General features: G+C 45.9%; 1 protein-coding gene across 4 annotated transcripts; it reads left to right on the plus strand.

The window, feature by feature from the left end:
- Positions 1-25,948, plus strand: KAT14 (lysine acetyltransferase 14). Of its 4 annotated transcripts, none has more exons than XM_061436324.1 (10): positions 1-259; positions 2,320-2,438; positions 4,754-4,875; positions 9,275-9,456; positions 11,109-11,528; positions 11,641-12,209; positions 19,341-19,477; positions 20,335-20,510; positions 22,733-22,923; positions 24,910-25,948. In XM_061436324.1, the coding sequence occupies exons 1-10, from the start codon at positions 1-3 to the stop codon at positions 25,081-25,083; spliced, it is 2,349 nt and encodes a 782-aa protein (XP_061292308.1). In that variant the 3' UTR covers positions 25,084-25,948. The 4 variants fall into 4 exon arrangements, with proteins under 4 accessions (XP_061292308.1, XP_061292309.1, XP_061292310.1 ...); XM_061436325.1 differs by having other exon boundaries at positions 11,112-11,528; XM_061436326.1 differs by lacking the exons at positions 22,733-22,923; positions 24,910-25,948 and adding an exon at positions 22,650-22,707.
- The last annotated feature ends 274 nt before the right edge of the window (positions 25,949-26,222 follow it).

Raw genomic sequence — 26,222 nt, forward strand, 5'->3', positions numbered from 1 at the left:
ATGGAGGGTAGCATCCACCTGAGCGGTTTGATTAGTCGGCACGACGATGAAGCCACGAGAACATCAACCTCGGAGGGACTGGAGGAGGGGGAGGTGGAGGGGGAGACCCTGTTGATCGTGGAGTCGGAGGACCAGGCATCTGTGGACTTGTCTCACGACCATAGCGGGGACTCCCTCAACAGTGACGAAGGGGATGTGTCGTGGATGGAGGAGCAGCTGTCCTACTTCTGCGACAAGTGCCAGAAGTGGATCCCAGCCAGTAAGGAGCTTCTCCTTTCCTTTGCTCTGTCAGTTCCTGTGGGAAGATGTGTTTTCCTAACCTGTGAAAGAAACAGGAATGTGAAGTAGATCTAAATAAAAAGATAACTCTTTGATTTATTACTAGTTTAGTTGCTTAACTGCAGGCTTATATAAAACATAGACACATTTGTCCTAATAAATATGACTGCCAACCTCTGTCACTTTGTTAAATTAACGTTCTTGATTGCCACCCAGTAAAAATTAGAAATTCTGTGTGACTTAAAGAATCAGCTGCATTTTTCTATCAGGGTCACATTATTGTGGATTTGCAACCAAATTCTAGGCCCAGCATAGAGCTGAAGTTCAGACTTACAACTCAGGTAATATTTAACCTACATGGAAAACAGCTGCGATAGTTTGCTGATATAAGGAATTAGCAGATTAGAAATGTGTTGTGCCTGTTTCTAGTGTTTTCTTCTTGCTGGCTTCCTTGATCTGCTGGTAGATCTGCTAGTAGATGCACACACACACCCCAGGAGGTCCTTTGCCAGGCATCAGGGCAGTTACCGAAGCAGGGCTTTCCCGTTAGATGGAGACTGGTAAAGACACATGTATCGGAGGAGTACTCTGTGTACTGGAACCTGTAACCAAGTCAGAGAAATTTAGATATATGTGTGTATGTGTATTTTTTGTTGTGAACTGGGTCATTTTCTGGTATGTGGAGATGTTTTTAAGATGGATTCAGCTGTTCAGATTCCTAATTACTATTTAATAAAGTAACACCATTTTCACAGAAAGCAAACCTAAAATTTACTACCTATAAGCTAGTTTTGGGGGCTTCCCAGGTGGCTCAGGAGTAAAGAATCCACCTGCCACTGCAGGAGACATGGGTTTAATCCCTAGGTCAAGTAGATCCCCTGGAGTAGGAAATGGCAGCCCATTCTAGTTATCTTGCCTGGAAAATACCACGGAAAGAGGAGCCTGACGGGGCTATAGTCCGTGAGGTCACAAAGAGTTGGACACGACTGAGCACATACAAGTATGCGTGCGCACAGGCATGCACATGTGCACTAGCTAGTTTTTGCTCTTGAGCTGTCTCTGCTTGTAGATCCAGGGTTCTGGATGGCTGGGTGGCTCTCTCCTGTCCTCACTGTAAACCGCCCTTCCTGCTGGGCACCTGCAACTGCTCCAGCCTCTCCTTCATGTCCTCCTCTCCCCACAGATAATCCCCGCAGAGCTCTGTAGCCAGGGTGACCTTTTCATTCTCCACGAGCAGGTCTTTCTTTTCCCTGGGACTTTGCACATGTGAATTTCCTTTGTGGAACGTGTGTCTTTGCAGCCTCTATCCTCCCTACACCCCCAGCACCTTTTTACACCTGTCAATTCTAAGCATCCTTCAGGCCCCAGTGCCCCCACTTTTTCCAGCTCTCCTGTCTTCCTAGTGTAGATTGGCATCTCTTTTATGTGCCCTCACGTTGCCCTACTGAGCACATCACATTCCACTCCAGGGGTCTTCATGTCTCCCAGAGCTTCAGCATCTCCTGGGGAACTTCAGAAAATGCCCTACATCTAGAGGTTGATTAACTGTGTGTGGGACAAGCCCAGGGATATTAAAACAAACAGCTTCTTGGGTGGTTCTGATACACAGGATGGAGAGCAGCTGTGGTGCTGTTACCTGCTTGCCCACCCTGTGCCCCTCGCAGCAGCTATAAGCCTCTGAGGGCGCTCAGCGCATCTGCCCTGGGCATCCTGTTCCCAGTTCCTAGCCAAATGGCACAGTGGGAGCTCAGATATTTCTTAAAGGGTATGTAAGGAGACCTCTTGTAGGAGTCAGGAATGTTAACAGTTGGAACAGCCAGTGAGGATAACCGTACCTGTCTTCTCAATGTCTTCTGAAAGTCAGGGAACCACGGATCTATCTTACTGGGCATGCACTTGATAGTAGAAGAATAACCTTCCGACTTGGGTTGGCTGAAAGAAAAATGGAAGACGGCCTGGGAAACTTGGAAAATGGTTGGTAAACTGATTAAACCTTTGGTTACTTTGTTCTAATGATGTATCTTTTTGTTTTCCTCCTAGGTCAGCTGAGGGAACAGCTCAGTTACCTTAAGGGCGATAATTTTTTTAGGTTTACCTGTTCTGATTGCTCAGAAGATGGCAAGGAGCAGTATGAGAGGCTGAAGCTGACATGGCAGCAAGTGAGTAAAACCTCTAGAGTTTGTGAGGTTGGTCTGCCCCAGATTTATTGGAGTAAGTGTCTAGAGAATGAGGAACTTACGTATGAGCTTTTGAGTTGTTTTGAGGGTCACTTTTTCACAATGAAAATCATACAGAATATGTGGAGAAAAGAGTTCTTAGTAAAATTACTCACTGCCAACTTAGCACACTGGGTTTGAGATTCTTGAAAATCTCACCCACACAGTTTCATTTATATATAATACCAAATTTCTGATTTTAATCAAAGAGATTCACATTTTTCTGGCAGCTGTTTTTAGAAAAATAAAACCATTCTAAAAAATGTGAAGATGGTGAATCACTACACTACAGCTGAAAACAATACAATTCTGAAAGCAACTGTGCTTCAATTTAAAAAAAGTGAAGTTGGCCAACCTAACCCTGCCCAACTATTGCCTGAATAGTATCTTATAACTGATCTCCAGGTTGTGTTAATTTTGGGGGGTTTGTTTTTATATTAATATGTTTATAGCAAGGCACCAATGGTATATGCAGCCTTTTAAGTTCTAAAAATTATGAATTAAACATCACTTACTTGTGGCTCAGCTGGTAAAGCTGGTAAAGGTCTCTCGCCTGCAATGCGGGAGACCTGGGTTCCATCCCTGGGTTGGGAAGATCCCCTGGCAGAGGGAAAGGCTACCCACTCCAGTATTCTGGCCTGGAGAATTCCATGGACTTTATAATCCATGGGGTCGCAAAGAGTTGGACATGACTGAGTGACTTTCACTTTCATTTTCACTCGGTTTTTATGTTTGTTCTTTCAACAAATACCGAGTGCATACCATGCACCAGGCACTGTTCTAGGCCTGGAGAGTAGAGTCTAGTCGAGACTAGCTAATTCTCATCCAGCTCTTTCTTTTCTATGGTGAATGAGACAGCCAAGACAGCCCCAGGCAGCTGACTTTCTGGACATTTGTTTTAGATGATAAGCAGACAAATACATAGGTTAATTATCCCTAGCACTTTTTGCTATGAGGGGAAATAAACAGGATCAGAAGGTGATTTTGTTATACCGTCAAAGTCACTTATGGTGTCCTTATAGATTGTAGTTGTGTTTGCAGCCTGGGACTGTCATCTTAATTATTGTTGCTTTTATTAGGACATCTAATGAAATCTGTCAATGGTGGTTTTAGGGAGCGTTTTTTGACTTGCCTGAAAATATGTGAGTAGAAAATGAAGCTTGTACTGAGGATGTTTACAGTCTAATGAATATTATAACTGGTATTGTTTTTTTTTTTCCAAAGCATACATAGAATACTTTGTCTTGGCAAGATCAGATTAATATTACCATTATTCTGATGTGTGCACATATAGGCAGATTTGGAATTATGGAAGGACTCTCTTCTTAGATTCTCTGTCCCCTTTTCAGTTTCATTGACCCAAAATTAATCATTATTTTTATAAGGATGAAAACATGGTTTTGAATAGCATGTATAGATTCTTGTCCGTTTATGACTACAAAACTTTCTTTAGATGAGAAGAGAAATGTCTGAAAGGACCGTCACCGAAAATGTTAAAAAAGATGATTTCTTGATGGTGGATTTAAAATGATTTTTACTTCCTTTTTTGTTCTTTTCTCTTCTATACAGTGTGTTATTTATATTTCAAGAAAGTACTTCCCCATTTGGGGCTGTGAATGCATTACCTGTGAAATACATGGTTGGGCCAGATGCAGTGGAGCTGGGGGTGTCATGCTCTCTGAGGATAAACAGGGCAGCCAGGCCCGTCAGGTCTCTATCCCTCGTCCATGCCAGTTTCATCTCGGGAGAAGTTGGCCATGGCTGAGAAAGGCTAAACCCAGAGTAGATGGTACCTCACACTGTCTTCAGTTCTGAAATTCTGATAGTCTCTTGTTTCTGCCTCTGAAGGGCTTAGAAAGTGTATGTGCAGGGGTGATGCTCAGAATATTTAGTAAAGGTCAGCACTGTCTGTCAGCACCACCAAATGGAGCAGCCCCTGGGGCCTCCTGATGCCTGTGGTTAACACAGCATTTAGTGCTGCCTTTGAGTGATGGAGGGGGCGGGCATGGGGGTGCTTAGGACAGTCCTTACTCTTCACCAGCTCAGCCACACAGCAGCCTGGCGTTGGTGACATGTGAGGAGCAAGTGCACGTGATTACAAGGCTAAGTGATGCTCATCTGTGGAAAGCAAACAGGAAGTAGAATTCTGTACTGAAGATTCTCCAGGGTGTTATCCTTCCCCTCCCCTGATGCCCACTCAAACAGCAAACGTTCTTCCTGTTGGTACTTTTCTCCCAACCTGTGCACTTGTGTTCCAGGTGGTCGTGCTGGCGATGTACAACTTGTCCCTGGAAGGCAGCGGGAGGCAGGGCTATTTCCGGTGGAAGGAAGACATCTGTGCCTTTATTGAGAAACACTGGACTTTTCTACTAGGAAATAGGTAATGTGACTTTTAAAAGTCTTATCCTTGAATGAAGATGTAAAGAGCAAAATACATGCGACTTAAGACAGCCTAATGCAAGCCTTTAGAGCTTTAGCGTATACACTTGAGGCAGTTCCTAAAAATTTTTTAATCCAGAAGATGATTTCACTTTAAGTTAACAATCTCAGCAGAGGTGGGTATAATTACCAGCATAGATATAAGTGTAGGTTTCCATACTTCTTACCCTACATCCAGGGGAAACTACTGGTTTCTACTGAGCAGGAAGATGTTTGAACAGATTCTTAGACTGTTGAAAAACAGAGTTTGATTAAATGAAGCTGCATAATAGCTGGGTAGGTGACTAATTTGAGGACAGAGGACTATTATGTCCTTTTAGAGTCAGTGCCTTATAGGAGGTCAGAAGAAGAGAAATAATGGCAGTTATTGACTGGACTCATTGAAGTTGCTCTTCATTAATTACTAGTGTTTGTCTTTATTAGCTCTGGAAGGTAGAAACCATTGTGTACTTTTTGGCATTCATAACACTTTGCCAGGTCTAGGCAGATTTACATGCATGTGGTTTATTCATTTGTTACTCTTTTTTAAAAAAATTTACCTATTTATTTATTATTTTTGGCTATGCTGGGTCTTTGTTGCTGCATAGGTTCTCTCTAGTTGTGGTGACCAGGGGCTATTCTCTAGTTTCAATGCGTGGGCTTCTCATTGAGGTGGCTTCTCTTGCTGCGAAGCACAGGTTCTAGGGCACACAGGCTTCAGTAGTTGTGGTTCCTGGGTTCTACAGCATAGGCTCAGTAGTCCTGAGCGTAGTTGCTTTGTCACGGGGGACCTTCCTGGACCAGAGATCGAACCTGTACCTCCTGCATTGGCAGGTGGATTCCTCATCACTGAGCCATCAGGGAAGCTCCATATTGCTATTTTTAAAATGGATAAGTGACAAGGACCTACTGCTGTATAGCACAGGAAACTCTGCTCAATATTCTATAACAACCTAGTTGGGAAAAGAATTTGAAAAAGGATAGATACATGTATATGCATAACTGAATCACTTTATACCTGAAATTAATACAACATTGTTAATCAACTGTACTCAAATATAAAAAGTTAAAAAAATAGATACAGACACTTTGGAGATCTGACTTAATATGAAGTATATTGCATTCCCTGGAAGATGGTACCTGTATATTCTGAGCAATATGTTTTGGGTGCTCAGTTGCTCGGTCGTGTCTGACTCTTTGTGACCTGATGCACTGTAGCCTGCCAGGCTCCTCTGTCCATGGAATTTTCCAGGGGAGAATATTGGAGTGGGTTGCCATTTCCTACTCCGCATTTGTTACTCTTTTTCGTCATGATGCTTTGAGTTTGCCCCTCCTTTGTGACCCACTCCTTGGGTCATCAGATGTAGGGATGCCGGGCCACAGACATCCAGACCAGACGTTGAAGCTGAAGGTACATGTGCATCGAGCAAGATTTTCATTGCTCTCAGGGATTTAGCAAGTTGGCAGTTGCATTGGCGGATTGTTTGAGACTGTGATTGTTAGTTGCCTTCTGAAGTTCTGGGTGAGATGCACGAATCCTGCAGATTTGGGGCAATATGGACACGATAAAGGTGGGCACAGGGAGTTTGTGCCTGTCCTCGCCCATGTCCTCAGATGCCAAGAAGTCACAGCTGTGCCGGAGTTGCTGCGGGATCGGGGAGGGTGACCGTCTGCAGGCTGCCATGAGGAGAAATAGATTCAGTGCCTTTTTACAAAAGGAGCTATTTTTGTTCTGGAGATATTTAGTGGTACTAAGAAAAGAACTGACAGTTTAACTGGTTCTTTTTCTTAAGGAAAGGAAATCTGTTGTCTTAGTTTAATTATATAGGTCTATTTATGGAACTTAATACACCCCATTTGTAAGGGGCAGGGAAGGGAAAAAACTGATCAAATTAGATCTTGGCAGGTTTTCGTGGTCAGTGCTGTTCTACTTGGTGGATTGTCCTCTAGAAGAAGCTGGACCATAAATTACAGTCCATTTGGTCAATTTTAGCTCTGAGTACAGTAGTGTCTAATGACCTCACATCCTTCAGCCCAGTGACAGACAGCCACACACGCCTTCCAGGAGCAGCTTGGCACAGTGTGGGGTCTGGATGCACACACAGGACCGTGTCCTCCAATCATATCTGTGCTCTGATCTCCCGCTGCTGCTTCTGATCACAGAAGTGCTGACAAAGGGGTAAGCAGCCTTTGTCATTGCACCTCCCCGCACTGTTGCAGGCCCCGCCTCTCTGGCTGGATTGACTTTAAAGGAACTTAAGGGCTGGCACCTTCTTCCCCACCTTCACTTTCCTCTTTGTCCCTCTTTTGGAGCCAGACATTGAAGACTGAAGATGTTCGAAAGCAACCATCTATACAGGGGCGATTAGTCTCCATGCATGCCCAGGGGAAGGCACAGGCTTAGACGTGAGCCAAGAGGACCTTGAGTTTTCAGTCCAGCTGATTTCTGGCACAGAGACAGCTTGCAGCCATCATGTCCAGTGAACCCTGGGGAAAGAAGAAAGACTGACGTCCAAATGTCGGATGTTTGTTTTCAACAGACAAACCCTAAGGAATACACAGAGCCAGAAAGTATGACCCATTTGAAGGGAAAAAATAAACCCGAAACTATCCCTGAAGAAGGACTAATGGTGGAGTTACTAGTCAAAGACTTTAGAACAGCTTAGAGATGCCCAGAGAACTAAAGGAAGAGGTGGGAAACATCAGGCAGCAAGGTATGAATGAAACAGAAATACCATCAAAGAGATGGAAGTCCTAAGTAAATAAAAAAGAAGTTCTGGAGCTGAGAAGTACAATAACTGAAATGGGAAATTCACTAGAGGGATTTGAAGCCAAATAGGACAATGGGAAGAAAAATGAACAGAGCTCCAGAGACCTCTGGAGTAGGTTCCCCTGGTCAGACCTCTGGGTGGGGGTCTGGAAGTTTCAAAACCAGGTGAGATGGTAGCAGAAGAGAGGTACTCTGGGGCCAGAGGCTGGGGGTCACTCTCCCATCTCAGTGCTTAGGCCCTTTACAGTCTTTTTGTTTTTTGTGTGTGGAATTCTTTTGGTTTGTCTGTATTTGTCTAGTATATCTGTGTTCTTAAGAATACCTTTCTCCTTTGCCTTTTCAGCAGTATTTTCCATTGTTAGACTGGCCTTTGTAATTAAAGACGATTCTTCAGGATTTCTGGTCACTGGTTTATGTTTTTGAGGTGGAAATAGAACACTTTCCTTATATAATAGACCAACTTTTTACAGGAACCTGAGTACTTGACATTTTGTGTGCTGTGCATGCTCAGTTGTGTCTAATTCTATGTGATCCCATGGACTGTAGCCCACCAGGATTTCCCAGCAAGAATGCTGGAGTGGATTGCCATTTCCTACTCCTGGGGGTCTTCTTGACCCAGGGATCCAACCTGCGTCTGCTGCATTGGCAGGCAGATTCTTTACCGCTATACCACCTGGGAAGCCCCAGTTGACATTTTACATATTTAAAATTTTGGGTGTATACACTCTAGTGTAGTTATTTTTAAATGCTTGTTGTGTTTTGGTTGGGGGGTGGGGGATTTGGTTAGAGTTGATTATTCCCCTGAGGCTCGACTCTGTGTTTGTGGGACATACCATATAGTTATATTCCTCCTCTGCTACGTGAAGGCAGGTAGCAGAATGAGGGATGCCTCCGACTCCGTGTGTAAAATGAACTACTTACCAGGGCTAAGGACTCTCCTGCTTGCTTTCCTGAGACTTGGTTTAACTGATACATAAATGCTGCTACTGCTGCTAAGTCGCTTCAGTCGTGTCCGACTCTGTGACCCCGTAGACGACAGCCCACTAGGCTCCTCTGTCCCTGGGATTCTCCAGGCAAGAATGGAGTGGGTTGCCATTTCCTTTTCCCCATACATAAAAGCAGCTCAAGTTAAATAAAATTAGCCTGTTGTTGTTGTCTAGTTGCTAAGTTGTGTCAGACTCCATGGGCTGTAGCCCACCAGGATTTCCCAGGCAAGAATGCTGGAGTGGGTTACCATTCCCTGCTCTAGGGGATCTTCCCAACTGAAACTCTATAATCATGTGGATTCTGATAAGAAGTGTTTTATGAGCTCTGTTTTATGGCATTATTCCATTTAATCCTCTCAGCAGCCTTGCCAGTTTTATTATCCTGATTTTAAAGATGAAGAACCTGAGGCAGCTGTTAATAGAAGGGGTGGTGGAGACGGGATTTGAAGCCATACAGAACCCTGTGCCTCTCCCTTACCTGAAGAGCTCTGTTCCTTCAAAGAGGCAGGTTCCGTAGCCCATCCCAGACCTGGAGGCAGAGACTGCACCATCTAGGTAAGGAGAGAGTTGTAAAGCCAATAATTTTTAAATCCTCGGACTCTCAGGAAGAAGACTTCCACCTGGTGGAGCACGGTCGCTGGCTGCCTCAGCGTGGGGAGCCCCATGTACTTCCGCTCGGGAGCTCAGGAGTTCGGAGAACCAGGATGGTGGAAGCTCGTCCACAACAGGCCCCCAACGCTGAAACCTGAGGGAGAGAAGCTGTCCGCCTCCGCTCTGAAAGTGAAAGGTACTGTCATGAGCCCAGAAATGCCAGTGTAGACGACCTATTTTTACCAGGCAGGCACTGTGGCCTCCCTGGAGCTGCTCTGCTCCACAGTTTTCTTCTAACACAGGTTTTTATTCTGTAAATAAATAGTGTACAAAAATATTTTGTAACTTCCTAATCAAGGAATCCCCTAAACAGAGGAGCCTGGTGCACTACAGTCCATGGAGTCACAAAAGAGTCAGACATGACTTAGCAACTTTATAAATTTCCTTGGGTATCTAAAAGGTTGTCTATTTTCAGTAAGTTTTTTTTATGTTTTTAACCTTTTTAGTATGGAAAATGTTAAATATACAGATGTGAAGAGAGTCATGTAGTGAATCCCTTCACACTTTTGTCTTCACTTTAGCTGTTAACCCTGGAGATCTCCTTTAATGTCATTTATCTGGGCCCCTGGGTGCTTCTTCCCAGCCCCCCACCCATCCACACCCTTGGGTTATTCAGAAGCAACTTCCAGGTATCAGCAGTTCCTTCTTAAATATTTCATTATTAGCCATAAGGGTTCTTTCCTGTAACCTCACCTTAATGGCATTTTCTCACTTATAAAAAACTAACAGTAGCTCCTTACTGTCACATATTGATCTGATTTTTTTAATCTAAAATCGTTTTGATAATAAACTTCTAACTTTTTAACAATGTAGCTGGGAATAAAACATATAATATTGAAGCTATAAAGTCTGAAAGTCCCTCTCCACCTCCCGCAGCTTAACTTCAGCGGGGCCACTGTTGTCTCTTGTGAGTGCTTTTAGAAGTCTTCTTTGTATATTTAAGCATTTTCTTAAAAAAAAAAAAAAAAAACTGGTTCATACTATATTACCTCTTCTCCAATTTTTCCACACTCACCAAGTATATCTTGGCCATCTTTCCATAGCAGTACATGTAGGTCTATCCTGTTCCTTTTATTTCATTGCATTTCACTGAGTAGCTGCATGATAACTAAACTATTACCCTGTTGATGCACATTTTGGTTATTTCTATCGTTTTTGTTATTTAAACAATACTTTAATACATTTGCCAATATTTTGTGATAAATTCCTGGAAATAGGTTATTGTATCAAAGGGCATATATTTATTCAAAATTTTAGTCATATTACCAAATTACCCTCCAAAAAGATGTGATAAACTTTATGCTCTACCAAAAAGACATGAAAATACCCTATTCCCCTGTGCTCTCTGAGCATTATCAAACTTTTAGTGTTAGTCACTCAGTCGTGTCCAGCTCTTTGTGACCCCATGGACTGTAGCCCTCCAGGCTCCTCTGTCCATGGAATTCTCCAGGCAAGAATACTGGAGTGAGTTGCCATTCCCTTCTCCAGGGGATCTTCCCAATGCAGGCACTGAACCCAGGCCTCTTGCATTGCAGGTTCTTTATCATCCCTAAGCCATCCCAGTTTCTAAACTTTTAGCCTTTACCAGTTCCAGTAAGTGAAGGTCCGTGTGGAAAGTGTTTGTATTTACATTATAATTCCTTTTTCCTGGTTAAGAGAAATCTTAATCTTAGTTCAGGGCATTCATTGAACATTTCTCTTTCTATGGTAGTAGATTCACAATAAGTTAGTAAAAGTAGCTAGTGCTGAATCGGTATTTAAAAATTTAGATCTTTTGTTCTTCACCAGCAGCCTCCAAACCAACTTTAGATCCCATCATCACTGTTGAGGGACTTAGAAAGAGAGCGAGTCGGAATCCTGTGGAATCTGCCATGGAACTGAAAGAGAAAAGATCACGGACTCAGGAAGCCAAGGATATCAGGAGAGCCCAGAAAGAGGCGGCTGGCTTTGCTGACCGGAGCAGCTCTTCCACACCTGTCAAATTCATCAGCCGAGGCCGCAGGCCCGACGTGATTCTCGAGAAAGGAGAAGTCATCGACTTTTCGTCCCTGAGCTCCTCGGACCGCACTCCGCTCACGAGCCCATCGCCCTCACCATCCCTGGACTTCTCCGCCCCAGGGACCCCGGCCTCTCACTCAGCCACGCCCAGCCTGCTTTCGGAAGCTGACCTCATTCCGGATGTGATGCCGCCACAGGCCTTGTTTCATGGTGAGCCGTTGTTCTGGGGTCTCAGGGCCTGTGTGGCCCTTGGGGCGGTGAGTGTGCTTTCCCTGGGGGGCGGTGGGGCCACATTTCCTCACTTACTTTCTGTTCCTCACAGATGACGATGAGATGGAAGGAGACGGTGTCATAGACCCTGGGATGGAGTACGTCCCGCCCCCTGCCGGTACGGCTGCCTCAGGGACAGGGCTCGGGGGCAGAAAGAAGGTCAGGGCCCCCGAGCAGATCAAGCAGGAGGTAGAGAGTGAGGAGGAGAAGCCCGACAGGATGGACATCGACAGTGAGGACACAGACTCCAACACGTCCTTGCAGATGAGGGCTCGAGAGAAGAGGAAACCTGTACTGGAGAAGGACCGGAAGCCCAAGGGGCCCAAGTTCACCCCCGTGAGCATCTATGAGGAGAAGCTGCTCCTCAGGCGGCTGGAGGCCTGTCCTGGGGCCGTGGCCATGACCCCCGAGGCCCGGCGACTGAAGCGGAAGCTGATCGTCAGGCAGGCAAAGAGGGACCGGGGGCTGCCACTCTTTGACCTGGATCAGGTCGTGAACGCTGCGCTCCTGTTAGTGGACGGAATTTACGGGGCCAAAGATGGAGGAGTTTCCAGGCTTCCAGCTGGACAGGCCACGTACAGGACGACCTGTCAGGACTTTAGAATCCTTGACCGGTACCAGGTGGGTGTTGTCTCACTCTTCAACTCCTGGGGCTGCGGCTCCCTGGTGCGTTCTGGAGAGTGGAAGAACAGTGAAGGGAGAAGTGCAAAGACGACTGGGCTGTGTTTATTTTAATTGTCCAGCGTGAACATTCCTGAATACATCTGAGTTTGGGTTTCTGTTTTCCTTTTGGGTATTCTAGACAGAACCTAGACATTCTCTGCATATCTCTTAGTCTCCGAGGGTGGCTACTCATGTTCTGGGTTGTAGCTTTGACTGGCAGGTTTGTTGAGGATGTACAGTGTGCCAGTGTACCAGACGCTGAGCTGAGCAGGAGTGAAGGTGTGGTTTCATTTGTGTAGTTAGGAGACACCCTGCAGGAAGAGCAGCGAGTCGGCATGGTGTCCGCCTGGCCGGAGGACACTAGTGTGTGAGCGCTCCAGGGACAGGTGATTGCACCACAAGTGCCAGAACTCCACCTTCCCATGGCAGGAGCCAGCCAGTCTCTCTCCTGTGTCTTGCTGGCATTGCTGCTAACCATTCCTTAACTAATTTTGCTATTCTGATGGCTATAAAATGAAGTCGTGTTTTTTTGGTTTGTTTTTTGGATGCATTTCTTTGATTACAGGTGAAGTTAGAACATTCTCCTGTTTCCTGGTTGTTTGTGCATTGCTTGTCTGGACTGTTTGCATGTTTCCTGTCTTCTTCTGTGGTGGGCTGGTCTTCTACCTGTCTTCTCTGGACACTGGTGGGGTGTGGACTTTGCTGCTGGTATTCTGGTTACCCAGCACTGCGTTGCATGTGGGGCTGTTCTTCCCGGTGCTGGGCCTTTCCCTATGGGCCTTTCTATTTGAAATGCTCTTTCTTGAGTTCTGGAATTTCCTGGCATCTATTTCTGTCTGTTCGGAGCACTCCTGTTATTTGGCTGTTGGACCCTCTTAACCAGAGGTGTGCAAGCCTTTTCTCTGAGGGGTCAGAGAGTAAGTAGCTGTAACTTCGCTACCCAGCTCTGCTGTGTGGTGTGAGGGCAGCATACACGACTGATGAAAGGCGTCACTGTGCGCCAGAAACAGTATGTACGAAAGCAGGCTGGATTCGGTCTCTGGGTTCTGTAGTTTCCAAAGACCTTCACTCCAGCTGGATCCCTGTAATTCTTTTCCTGTTTCTCCTTCCTGGGAAGCCGTAACCTGCCTGCCTGCATCTTAGGAACCTTGTGAGGAGAGCCAGGGGCTGACCATGCAGTTGTTAAACTTCCCCTGAGTCTCCCTGTTTTCTGGACAGAACTTCTACCCTTGGCTGCATCAGAATCTCTCATTGGAGCCTCCAGAGAATCTGGTCTGCCCTGAAGGGAGAGGTGGTTTCTGTATGTGGATGGCAGAAGTGTCATTGGAGCTTTAATACCTCTTGACCCAAGAGACCCCTCAGTCTATGGCCCCCTGCCCGCCCTCAGCTTCACTTGGACCTGATGTCCTTGCTGACCTGAGACACTGGTTCTGGCCTGTCCTCACAGCCACCTTAGGTTTGGGCTCTCCTGGTCTTAGTCACTTGCCACTTATTCATATGCTTTTGTTGCTGTTTAGGTTTGGGCTCTCCTGGTCTTAGTCACTTGCCACTTATTCATATGCTTTTGTGCTGTCATGTGGTCACCTGTTCTTTGTTCCTTTTAATCACTATACTTAACTGTTAAAATTATGAAAGGCATCTTACCCATACAAGAACACATACAGGTATAGTTTAGAAGTTAATAAGATCAGTAAGAAACAGGGCATTAAAACCACCTTAATTCTGCAGCCTGCCCACTCCCCCAGAGGAAGCGACTCTTTGACTTTTAGTGTTAACCATTCCCTCTGCCTTTTTAAACTCTTTATCCATAAACAGTGTAGGAAGCATGGATGGAGCATGCTGCTATTAGATGAAGACTTCCAGAAGAAGACAGGCTTAATGTGTTTTGCAGGTCACTGATGTAATTGTGTCCCCAAACGTGTGTATTTTCCTGACTCCTGGTGCCTGTGCATGTGACCTCACATGGAAATAGGGCCTTTGCAGATACAAGTAGTTAAGCTGAGGTTGCATGGGGCAAAGTGGGCCCTTAGCCCAGCATGACTGGTGTCCTCCCAAGAACAGGAGAACCACTGCCAAGTGACGGCCCAGGCAGTGGTTCGAGCGGTGTGTCTGCAGAGCTGAGGAGCACAGGCCTTGAGGCCACACCAAAAGCCGAGAGAAGGGCCTGGCATAGGTTGTCCCTTGGAGCCTCAGAGAGCACAGCCCTGCTGAGGGGTCTTACTGCTCCGCACGCAGCTTTTCAGTTCAGTTCAGTCGCTCATTCGTGTCTGACTCTTTGCGACCCCATGAACCGCAGCACACCAGGCCTCCCTGTCCATCACCAATTCCTGGAGTCCACCCAAACCCATGTCCGTTGAGTCGGTGATGCCATCCAACCATCTCATCCTCTGTCGTCCTCTTCTCCTCCTGCCTTCAGTCTTTCCCAGCATCAGGGTCTTTTCAAATTAGTCAGCTCTTCACATCAGGTGGCCACAGTATTGGAGTTTCAGCTTCAACATCAGTCCTACCAATGAACACCCTTCTTTGGTGTTCATTGGTAGGACTGATCTTCTTTAGGATGGACTGGTTGGATCTCCTTGCTGTCCAAGGGACTCTCAAGTCTTCTCCAACACCACAGTTCAAAAGCATCAATTCTTCAGCACTCAGCTTTCTTTATTGTCCAACTCTCACATCCATACATGACTACTGGAAAAACCATAGCCTTGACTAGATGGACCTTTGTTGGCAAAGTAATGTCTCTGCTTTTTAATATGCTGTCTAGGTTGGTCATACCTTCCTTCCAAGGAATAAGCGTCTTAATTTCACGGCTGCAATCACCATCTGCAGTGATTTTGGATCCCAGAAAGGTAAAGTCAGCCACTGTTTCCACATCTATTTGCCATGAAGTGATGGGACCGGATGCCATGATCTTAGTTTTGTGAATGTTGAGCTTTAAGTCAACTTTTTCACTTTCCTCTTTCCCTTTCATCAAGAGGCTCTTTAGTTCTTCTTCACTTTCTGCCATAAAGATGGTGTCATCTTCATATCTGAGGTTATTGATATTTCTCCCAGCAATCTTGATTCCAGCTTGTGGTTTTACCTGCACCTTAGTTCTCTGCCTGCCTTATTCCTGGTGCCAGACAAAACTGGTGCTGCCAGTTGCATTGTAAGAGGATTCTGCAGTACAGGTTGGACTGGTTCTCACTTCACCCAAAGCCAGCTCTAGATTCTGGCTTGAAATCTCTTAATTTTAATCTATCTGCTTCCCAGTTACTGTGGTTTCTTCTGATCTTTTTGTTCTTGTGTATTTTTCTTTTATTTATTTATTTTTAAAGACTATTTCTATAGTTGTGGTGGGGTTTTGGGAAGAAGTAAAATTAAATGTTTGTGTTTCATCCCCCATCTTAACCTGGAATGTTAGTGTCACTTTAATACAGTTATATAGGGGAGCAGCCGTAAATGCGTTTGTTCAATCCACTTGCCTTCTCGTCCTCTGATCAGTATATTCGTAGCTGTAACTGTCCCTGTGATATTTTAGCCATTACTCATGACTTTTGAAATGATGTGACTTTTTTTATAGTTCAGTATTTAGTGTTTTGCAATTTTTGTTAACCTTTCCTCTTTAACTCAAGAGTTATTTAGTGCTAAATAACTCTTAGTTTTCAGATACATGAGAATTTTTATACTATCTTTTAGTAATTGATTTAATTTCTAATCAGATTATTTTGTAGTCAGAGAAAATAGTCTATGTGACGTTGATGCTTTTCTATAGAGAAAATTGTTCCATTTTTATTCTTTTTATAGGTCTTAACTTAAGACATGTATTTCTTTTTCTGTATTATTTTTTAAATATTACCATGTGATCCTTGCCCTACAAACAAAAAACTACCTCTGCCTGCTCTCCTTTTCCTTTTTTCCATTGTGTTGCTTATTTAGTCAACAATAAACCTCACTAAACTTAAACTTTTCATTCACTTCCCATCATTTCTTCCAGGTTAATTTCTTGCTGAAGCACTTTTTGTAACAGTTCTTAAAATGTGGTCTTTTTGAAGTTCAGAACATCCTCACTCTCACATTTCAATGATAGTATAGCTGGATATAAAATTGTCATTTCTTTTCCCCTGTTGACATTTAGCATCACCACTTCATCATCACCTCACTATCAGCTTGTTCCTGAAGCTGCGTTGTCATTCTTAACACTTGCTTCTTTATAGGTGGTCTTCTTTTATTCTCCTGTGCCCTGGAAGCTTTCACAGTTTTCTCTTTGTTTTTGATATTTATTTGTATTCACACACTTTAAGTGCTTTTGCTTTCATTTATCTTGCCTGGCACCTCTGCCCTTTTGTTACAGGTGACCGATAGACTTCTTAGCATTTGTCCTCCTCGTTCTGTGAGCTCCTTGGATCTGTGGTTTTGGTTTGGTGTCTGATTAACTTGGGGAAATCCTCAGCTGTTATCATTTCAGGTATTTCTTCTGTCCTATGTGCTCCTCCTGCTATTCCCATTTTGCATATATTACACTTTTAGTAGTTACACCACAGTTTTCAGATATTCTTTTCCTTTCTGGGGGTGGGTGGGGCTTTTTTTTCCTCTCGGCTTTTCAGTTTTGGCATTGGGTCTCAGCACTTGGCTTAGAGTATTCAGAAAACCATGTTGAAAACAGATGTGCTGTCATCCAGGCTCTGTTGTTCCATTTACAGAGCACAGGCTGTGTAGACGGAGCATAAATCAGACGGTGAGTGAGCACTGGCTTCAGCTTAACACCACCAGCTGCATTAGCCCCTCCTCATAAGAGAGTCAGCCTAAGAGAAAAAAAAAAGTCAGCCTGTCCTTTGAAGCTTTGAAGCCTGAAGCCAGGCACTGACTTCTCCTCTCTACTTATTAAAGTCCTGGATGGCAGCTTCTTCCACTGGATGACTGTTCCATCTACATTGACATTCTGTGGTTTAGTGCAGCCACCTTCTGTCACTATCTCACCTAAGTCTTCTGTATGACCTGCCACAGCTTCTGCATTAGCACTTGCACTTCTCTCATGAAAACAGATGGCTTCTTGCCTTAAACCTCATAATCCTTAAACCTCTACAGGCCTCAGACTTTTCTTCTGCAGCTTCCTCACCTCTCAGCCTTTTTGGAATTGAAGGGAGTTAGGGCGTGGCTCTGGATTAGACAGTGACTTAAGACAGAGGAGGTCCCCGACACCAGGAGCAGGGAGATGACAGTACTGAACGAGCAGGGACTTTTCCTTCAAGTGAGTGCCATGGGGAGCGCGGCGGGAGGTGGACTGCACCTTTTGTGGAGGTGATGCTCCATGGTTCTGATCCTCAGGAGGAGCCCGTCCAGGAAGGTTTAGGGCAGGAAGGCCCTGAGGCAGGATTTCATTTGGCACATGGGGTGGGAATGTCTTAATGGCAGAGGACCTGGCCAATGGGGTCGTGGATCCTGCAGGGCGTGGGACAGGAGTCTGTGTCGTATTCTGAATGCACAGCTGGAAGCCATGTAGGAGTTTCAGACCAGGAAGGTGACTTTTATTACTTTTTAAAAGTAGGCTCTGGCCTTGTGTTCAGATGGATGGGGTGGCATGAGTGTGACAGGGAGGAGCCCGGTAGGGGGCAGGGGTAGTTCATGGACCAGGCAGAAGCTAAGGATGGTTAACCTCGTGTGGAAGCCAGGGAGACAGATAGGGTGAGGACTGTGCATATCCGGGGGTCTCACAGACCTCACCTCCACATGCTGACTTGACGCTGTTCACAGGCTCAGTGGCTGGTGTTACCTGTTCTCAAGTTGCATACCACCCCAAAACTTAGTAGCTTAAAACAATAACAAAACAAATACTATTTCTGAGTCTGTGGGTTGACTGGGTTCAGCTGAGTATTTTTCTACTTCATGAGCTGAAGGAAGGGGCACCCTGTGGCTCCACTTAGCTGGAGCTTGGTCCTGTAAACAGCTAGAGCCTGTTTACATGTGGCCACCAGCCCTTCAGTGTCCCACCTGGGTACCACAGCAGCTGGACTCGAGGAGGAAGCCACCAGCTCCCTTATGGCCTGTGCTCAGAGGTCCCAGAGTGTTATTGCTTCTGCCATGTTCTGACCGGTCAGGCCTATGTCAGGCCTGCCAGGTTCCAGAGGAGGGGACATTGACTTCGTCTTTTGATACAGGAGATGGGTGTGCCTTCAGGCTCAGGAGGAAACGGGCTATACTTGGAAACTGTGTACCCCAAGTTTGAATTTCACTTGAAAACTCAAAGTCCTGGCAGAATTTCAGAGTTGATTGGCCTCTGAAAGTTTTGGTGTCCAGTTTGGGAAAGTAATCAGAGCAAAATTATTAAGAAAGGAATTCATGCTCTTCTTCCAACAAAGTTATTTTCTAGCCCAAGAGCAAGCTGATTCTACAAAAACAACTCAGGTTTCTAAACTTCATCCAACCCCTGGCAAACCGCTTTGTAAATGTACTTTTTAATCTTCCGTCTGAGCTGTTTACTATGAAACCTAATTGTCCGTGTTCTATTACGACATGACCGAGGGCCCTTGAGCAGCCCTGTGTGGAGAGCAGGCGTCTGCAGGCCTGTGGGGAGCAGGGACCATGTCCCCTCTACCCTCTGGTCAGTGCTCTCTGCTCACACTGAGGTGTAGGGATAATAATCTATGTCAGTCCTACTTTTGTGAGATTTACTCAGTAGAGACATATTGTAATAAATCCATATACACATGCAACAGTGATTTCTGCCATGGTAACAGAGACCCTTCATGAGACAGGAGCCGTGTATGTGTGTGTGCATGTGTGTGTGACCCACCTGATGCTTTGGCTGACTGATATTTGATGAACGGATTCAAGGTGCCTTATAGACAACATGAAACTTGGAGAAGCTATACATAACTTAAAACTTTTTAATTATTTTGCCTTTAAACTATTAAACTGCAATTAGGTTTTTATATCCAGTTTTATGCAAAGGTACTTATGAAGTTTTTATGAACCTTAAATTTTCCAGTTAAGTCCTGCAGAAAGACCTACTTTCTGCCACATAAAAATGTCCTAAGTACTACTCATCTGTAGAAATGAAACCAGCCCTTTGAGTAATTTTATTTTTGTATAACTGGCCTGTCTTTCTCACAGACTGCCTTGCCATCCAGGAAAGGATTCCGGCACCAGAGCACAAAGTTTCTGTACCGTTTGGTGGGATCGGAAGATACGGCTGTGGACCAGAGCATCGTCAGCCCATACACGTCTCGGATCCTGAAACCCTACATCAGGTACACAGAGGACAGCTGTGACACTGGGTGTGGCACGAGCAGTGGTGCTTGGGTTCTGAGCCAGCCCCAGCCTCCCCAGTTCACATCTGTGAACTGGCGTTGGCAAGGACCAGGCCTCTGCTCTGTGTCTAGTCTCGTCCTGAAACAATATACAGTGTGTTTCAACTGTATATTATTATAGAAAGGTTGGTCCCTTTGAAATAAATATACAGGGCAACTCTGAGATTTCATTCTGATTATTATACTTATTGTTTTATTTTAAATTGTACATAGTTAGTTGTCTGCAAAAGGAAACAAGGGGACGGTGGGGCCTGTATGTGGACTGATGATGAATATCCCATGTAGGCAGCACCTGGACAGTGAGCTGGCCAGAGAGTTCCCACCCCCACCCGCACTGGGCTGCACATGACTGACAGTTATCTCTGCCACCCCAGTCATGTGTCCTCCTGGCCCAGCCCCCCACGCTCCCCCTGGGCAGACCCATGGGTCAGCATACAAGCCTGCTTCTTGCCCCTGGGTCTCCGGATGTCCAGGCAGAGTTGGGCCTTCCTCCCCGGGCTCTGTCCTGGGTCAGAGGGTGGAATTAGAAAGCCGTTTCTGTTTCCACAGTCCATTCATTAAGGCTCACCAGCACTAGTGGACTTCCTGGCAGGTTCCACTAGGTCTTGTCTAACGAACGTTAGTAGAGATAATTTTAAGTGTCATACCAGAAGAATACTGTAGCTCTTAAGTCAGCTGACGTATAAAGTAGTGCGAATTTAAAATTTTCAGCAGATCAAGGAGCATTGTGAATCAAATGGCTGGGAGTAATGGGTATTTTCCTTGTCTTCTGTGTGTTTCTTTTCTGGATTCTGGAGGCGTGATTATGAAACAAAGCCACCCAAACTGCAGCTGCTCTCCCAGATCCGCTCCCACCTGCACAGGGGGGACCCTCACTGGATGCCGGAGCCAGACGCCCCTCTTGATTACTGCTATGTCCGGCCAAATCACATCCCAACCATAAACTCCATGTGTCAGGAGTTCTTCTGGCCTGGTATGTTCTCCCTATTCAAGCTCAGCAGGTCCACCTTCCGTATCGTTCACTTCAGCAGTTTTTAAAACTAGTGTGTGTGTCATGTGACCCCAAAACCTTTACTCATATGGTTTCATTCAGTTTGTCTGCTCATATAGACAGTTTAAAATATGAACATCTCTTTCTCTCCTAAGATCAGGAAGAAGCGAGTAGTTCAGTTCAGTTGCTCAGTCGTGTCCGACTCTTTGCGACCCCATGAACCGCAGCACACCAGGCCTCCCTGTCCATCACCAACTCCCGGAGTCCACCCAAACCCATGTCTATCGAGTTGGTGATGCCATCCAACCATCTCATCCTTTGTCGTCCCCTTCTCCTCCTGCCTTCAATCTTTCCCAGCATCAGGGTCTTTTCAAATGAGTCAGCTCTTCGCATCAGGTGGCCAAAGTATTGGAGTTTCAGCTTCAACATCAGTCCTTCCAGTGAACACCCAGGATTGATCTCCTTTGGGATGGACTGGTTGGATCTCCTTGCAGTCCAAGGGACTCTCAAGAGTCTTCTCCAATACCACAGTTCAAAAGCATCAATTCTTCGGCACTCAGCTTTCTTTATAGTCCAACTCTCACATCCATACATGACTACTGGAAAAACCATAGCCTTGACTAGACGGACCTTTGTTGGCAAAGTAATGTCTCTGCTTTTTAATATGCTGTCTAGGTTGGTCATACCTTCCTTCCAAGGAGTAAGCGTCTTAATTTCACAGCTGCAATCACCATCTGCAGTGATTTTGGATCCCAGAAAAATAAAGTCAGCCACTGTTTCCACATCTATTTGCCATGAAGTGATGGGACTGGATGCCATGATCTTAGTTTTCTGAATATTGAGCTTTAAGTCAACTTTTTCACTTTCCTCTTTCCCTTTCATCAAGAGGCTCTTTAGTTCTTCTTCACTTTCTGCCATAAGGATGGTGTCATCTTCATATCTGAGGTTATTGATATTTCTCCCAGCAATCTTGATTCCAGCTTGTGCTAACTCCAGCCCAGCGTTTCTCATGATGTACTCTGCATATAAGTTAAATAAGCAGGGTGACAATATACAGCCTTGACGTACTGCTTTTCCTATTTGGAACCAGTCTGTTGTTCCATGTCCAGTTCTCACTGTTGCTTCCTGACCTGCATACAGATTTCTCAGGAGGTAGGTCAGGTGGTCTGGTATTTCCATCTCTTTAAGAATTTTCCACAGTATATTGTGATCCACACAGAAGTTAAAGCAATAAACAGTGCCGTTTGTTCCTCTTCCCTGTTTGTCTCTGGTTTCAGAAGAAATGGTTCACCCTGTTATCTCCCGCATGTATCGAGATCCCAGGCTGGTGGCTTGGATGTGTCTGGACACTTTTGATGTTTGCTTAATAATTCTGTGTGCTTTGTTTACTTAACTAGTCCTTGGTGTTAGTACAGCCAAAAGTTGTTTTTAAAAAGCCAAAAACCCCAATCACAGACTTTGAACATAATAGACCCAATGCAATATATCATTTTACCAGCCTTACCACATTATATATAGTCTCTGAAGTCATCAATTAAAGGAACACTCTCTCATTGCTAAACGTATGTTCTTTGTGGCTCTGCTTTGAAATGTAAAGGAAACAATACGTCTTCTAGGGGCTGGATAAGATTTTGTCAGGATGTCAGTGCATGTAGTGGGGGGTGGGATGGGGCTGAAAGGAACGTTCTGGGAGTGTCTGTTTCTTCCTGTCCCTGCGCGAGGTGGCTTCCAAACAATAAGCGTGGAATTATGTGATATTTAACTCCTTTATTGTAAAAAGTGACATTTGTACCAAAGAGCTTGTCAGTGGTCTGTGTATGAGGTAAAGAACACGACAATTTGGGCGGTCTTAGATCTTCCCTTCAGGTCTGGGTATCTCTCATCTCACCTGAGGCAGATTCCCGAGGCAGGGCATTGGGGTATGTGCCAGCTGGCGCACATGGCCCAGAGGCCAAGCTCAAAGCCAGGTGTGCCCACTTCCAGCCTGCGTGCTCTCTCCTATCCACCCTGTCCCACTTCCCTTCTTTAACATATGTACACAGACCAGATGATGCTAATTTTGGTATTTATGTGTGGCGTCTGCAGTGGTGTCTCTGTCTGCAGTCTGGGTGTTTTTAGCAGGCAGGTGCAGCTGAAGCACAGACTGAACAGCCTGCCGCTCACTCATCCCAGAGCCTGGGCTGACTGATCGCTTCTCTGCATAGGCGTCGACCTGTCCGAGTGCCTGCAGTACCCTGACTTCAGCGTCGTCGTCCTCTATAAGAAAGTCATCATCGCGTTCGGCTTCATGGTCCCCGACGTGAAGTACAACGAAGCTTATATTTCGTTTCTGTTTGTCCATCCTGACTGGAGGAGAGCGGGGATCGCAACTTTCATGATTTATCATCTGATTCAGGTATGTTGTCTTCTGCTCACTGTCTGCCTACCTGCCCTGAAAGGCTTAGAGAGCGGACGGGGCCAGAGCCAGGCAACACCAGGTGAAGGGGAGCCAGCTCTGTTGTCCACAAGGTTATTTACACCTAGACAGAAGCCTCACCCCCAAAGAGGTCACTCCTCAGACCCAAGTTTCAAAGAAATCAGTTTGTGGACATGTGTAATAAATAAAATGAGGTGCGTACAGAGGTAAGAGCCTGCAACACTCAGACCGTCTTTTTTTTTTAGTTAATTTTTATTTGGCTGCACCAGGTCTTTCTTGCAGCACGTGGGATCTTTGATCTTCATTGCAGAAGTCAAACTTTTAGTTGCAGCACATGGGAATCAAATTCCTGGTCATTCCCTCACCAGGAATCGAACCCGGGCACCCTGCATTGGTTGCGTGGAGTCTTAGCCACTGGACCACCTGGGAAGTCCGGGACCGTCCATCTTGTAACTGCTTCTGGTCTTGGAGTCACCACTGTGGTGACTCTGAGAAGTGGGGGTGAACATGTGATTTTTAGTTCTTAGGTATTTTTAAACATTTTAACAAAACCATTTATCAGGGATTTCCCTGGTGAACTAGTGATTAAGACTGCACTCCCAATGCAGGGGGTGCGGGTTCTGTCCCTGGTGGGGGAACTAGATCCCGCATGCCACCCAGCATGACCAAAACCAAAAAAACCTCATGCTATCAGCAGTAGGTATATTCTGTTATTGCTGCTTGTTTGTAGTTTTACTGTCACTGTGTAAGCTGCTGTGAACCTTCTAAGTAATCCATCCTTTGATGTATCTGTATCACCTTTGAGGAAGATAGACCATATATTTATATACAAACACCAGAAACACAGGCAAGGTTTTTTTTTTACCCCAGAATTCATCTGGTGACTTACTTAGAAGCCATTCGGTATGGAGCACTGTGTGTCATGTAGGCAAGGTTCTTTTTAAATAGGAGTTGGTGATTGAATGTTTTTTCCCAGTTTTTAATGAAACTTGCTCAATAATTATCACATGTTGGTGTCTGTCCACCTTTGATGAGGCATCTTAGTATAGGAAGCCTTAAGGACGGGGTTGTAAAACCTCCAAGACTCATGAAGCCCACAATCTCAGCACCTCCTCACTAAAGAGCCAATTCTGAGTTTATGTAACTTCCGGTGCTCTCTTCTGTGTGGCTAAAGAATCTGAGAACCTGCCTAGCTGCAGTAGACAGACACCCCTCTTTTCCCCCACTGGATAAGGCTGGTGCTACATGAAGAAACCTCAGTTCTGAGAAGTCTGGGAGTGCTGGGGCGGGGGAGGGGGGGGAGGGGGTCGTCTTTGGAATTCGGAACGTCCCTAGGGGATACCCAGCTTGTATAATTAAACAGAAGTCTTGAGGTTTCATACCCGGTCACATAACTTGACATCTTTCCTAGTAGGTCCAGGGGGAAGCGTTTATGATTGTCTTGCAGGATGACATCTAGTTTTTAAAAACAGAACGTCTGGTTTCATCCCTTGTTTCTTCAAGGTTGTCATAGTGTTTGGTATTGTTACGCTGGATATACTTAAATGTAACTGAATTATAAAACAGTTGGCAGTGAAATATCCCCAGTGGCTCTTTGCTCCAGAGAGGAAAAAACTGGATACAAACCAGGGTCCTTAAGGCTTCGTATACTAAGAGGCCTCATTAAAGGTGGACAGACACCAACATGTGGGAATTACTGAGCAAGTTCCATCAAAAACTGGGAAAAAACATTCAATCAGCTTACCGTCCACCTCCTCAGTCTGGAACGTTTCATCGAGGGTTTTGGCGGCGGCCAGCGGGCTTGGGTCCCCCGACGGGCGCTAGCTGGTGGGGCCGTGCCCCAGCCTCAGGCCGGACTCTTCCAGCCTCCATACCTGACTGCCTGCATGTCAGGGACTCTCTCCACCCACTCCTTTTCCCCGAGGCTCTCTCGTTCTCACTGTATGCTTCTCCACTCTCTTGCAGACCTGCATGGGCAAGGACGTGACCCTGCACGTCTCTGCCAGCAACCCTGCCATGCTGCTCTACCAGAAGTTCGGGTTCAAGACGGAAGAGTACGTCTTAGACTTTTATGACAAATATTACCCCCTGGAGAGCACGGAGTGTAAGCACGCGTTCTTTCTGCGTCTGCGACGCTGACGTGAGCGCGGCTCCTCACGGGGCACAAGCGCTTGGAGGAGAGGGCTGACGTGAGTGCAGCTCCTCACGGGGCACACACGCTTGGAGGAGAGGGCTGACGTAAGTGCAGCTCTTCATGGTGCACGTGCTTAGAGGAGAGGGCCAACAGGAGGCCCGGCAGCAGCGCTCACCCATTGCAGGTTCTGAGCTCCGCGGAGCTGAGGGGCGTGGGCGGACGTGTGTGTGGTGACCCCCTGGTCAGCAGAGTCACTGGACAGGCCTTCGTCCGCACCTTGGACTCCCAAGGTCAGCCAAGACTGCCAGGTGTGCCGACTTCAGCCGAGAGCGCGTTCAGCCAGAAAGGCCTGAGCTGATCTTCCTGAGGAGAGATGTTCTGTCCCATTTAAAGTGAGCAGAGTGATTGTAGTCCAAGATCCCAGCTGTGTCTGCGAGGCCTTGCGCTGTCCTGGTGACGACCACATGCTGACCCAGCCTGTCCCAACCCGGCTATGCTGTCCCCAGAGCGGGGCATGTGCTGACTTTGGTCACAGTGTCTGTGTGTGACGTTGCCTCACCTTTCTCCTGTGAGCATTTCTGGCTGGGGCCCTGGCCTGGGAGGCGAGAGCTCTTCTCCTGTCCTGTGAAGTGAGGTCAGTTTGGGGCTGGAGGAGCCGGGCAGCCTGCCATTTGACTGTGCCCCTGACGGAGGTGTGCGGTGGTGGAGGGGTCAGCCATGGACAGACACACCTCGCGTCTGCCGGCCGAGGCTGTTGGCTGGCTTGTGGAGAGTGGAAGTAGACCATCAGTCAGGTGCTTTTGGATTTAGTAGAAATGCTTCCCACAGTATCAAATGTTCTCAAATAAAATATTTTCTTGTTACAACCTATGGCCAGTCTAACCAGTTTGCTTTCCAACTCTCTTAAGAGCAGTAGTTCTTATTTTGTGGGTGGTTGGCTGGGTGGGTTGGGGGTGGGACATGATTCCCTTTGAGAAGGCAAAGAAAGCTCTGCATATGTAAAATTTTGCATCTGTGATCTTTGTACACCAGGACCTCTGTTCTGGAGTCTGTGCTTAGAGGGAGCTGGAATCCCTTTATTCAAGGGAAATGTGTGTGTCTCCCCCAAGGGAAAAGTCTGAGACTGTCCTGTCGCTTGTTTCTG

The sequence above is a fragment of the Bos javanicus genome, chromosome 13 (genome assembly GCF_032452875.1).
Source record: "Bos javanicus breed banteng chromosome 13, ARS-OSU_banteng_1.0, whole genome shotgun sequence".
Classification (NCBI taxonomy): domain Eukaryota; kingdom Metazoa; phylum Chordata; class Mammalia; order Artiodactyla; family Bovidae; genus Bos; species Bos javanicus.

Coding starts and splice junctions, on each gene's coding strand:
- KAT14 (XM_061436324.1), top strand. CDS start 1: ATGGAGGGTAGCATCCACCTGAGCGGTTTGATTAGTCGGCACGACGAT. Junction 4,876..9,274: donor ACTTTTCTACTAGGAAATAG/GTAATGTGACTT, acceptor TCGGACTCTCAG/GAAGAAGACTTCCACCTGGT. Junction 9,457..11,108: donor CTCCGCTCTGAAAGTGAAAG/GTACTGTCATGA, acceptor GTTCTTCACCAG/CAGCCTCCAAACCAACTTTA.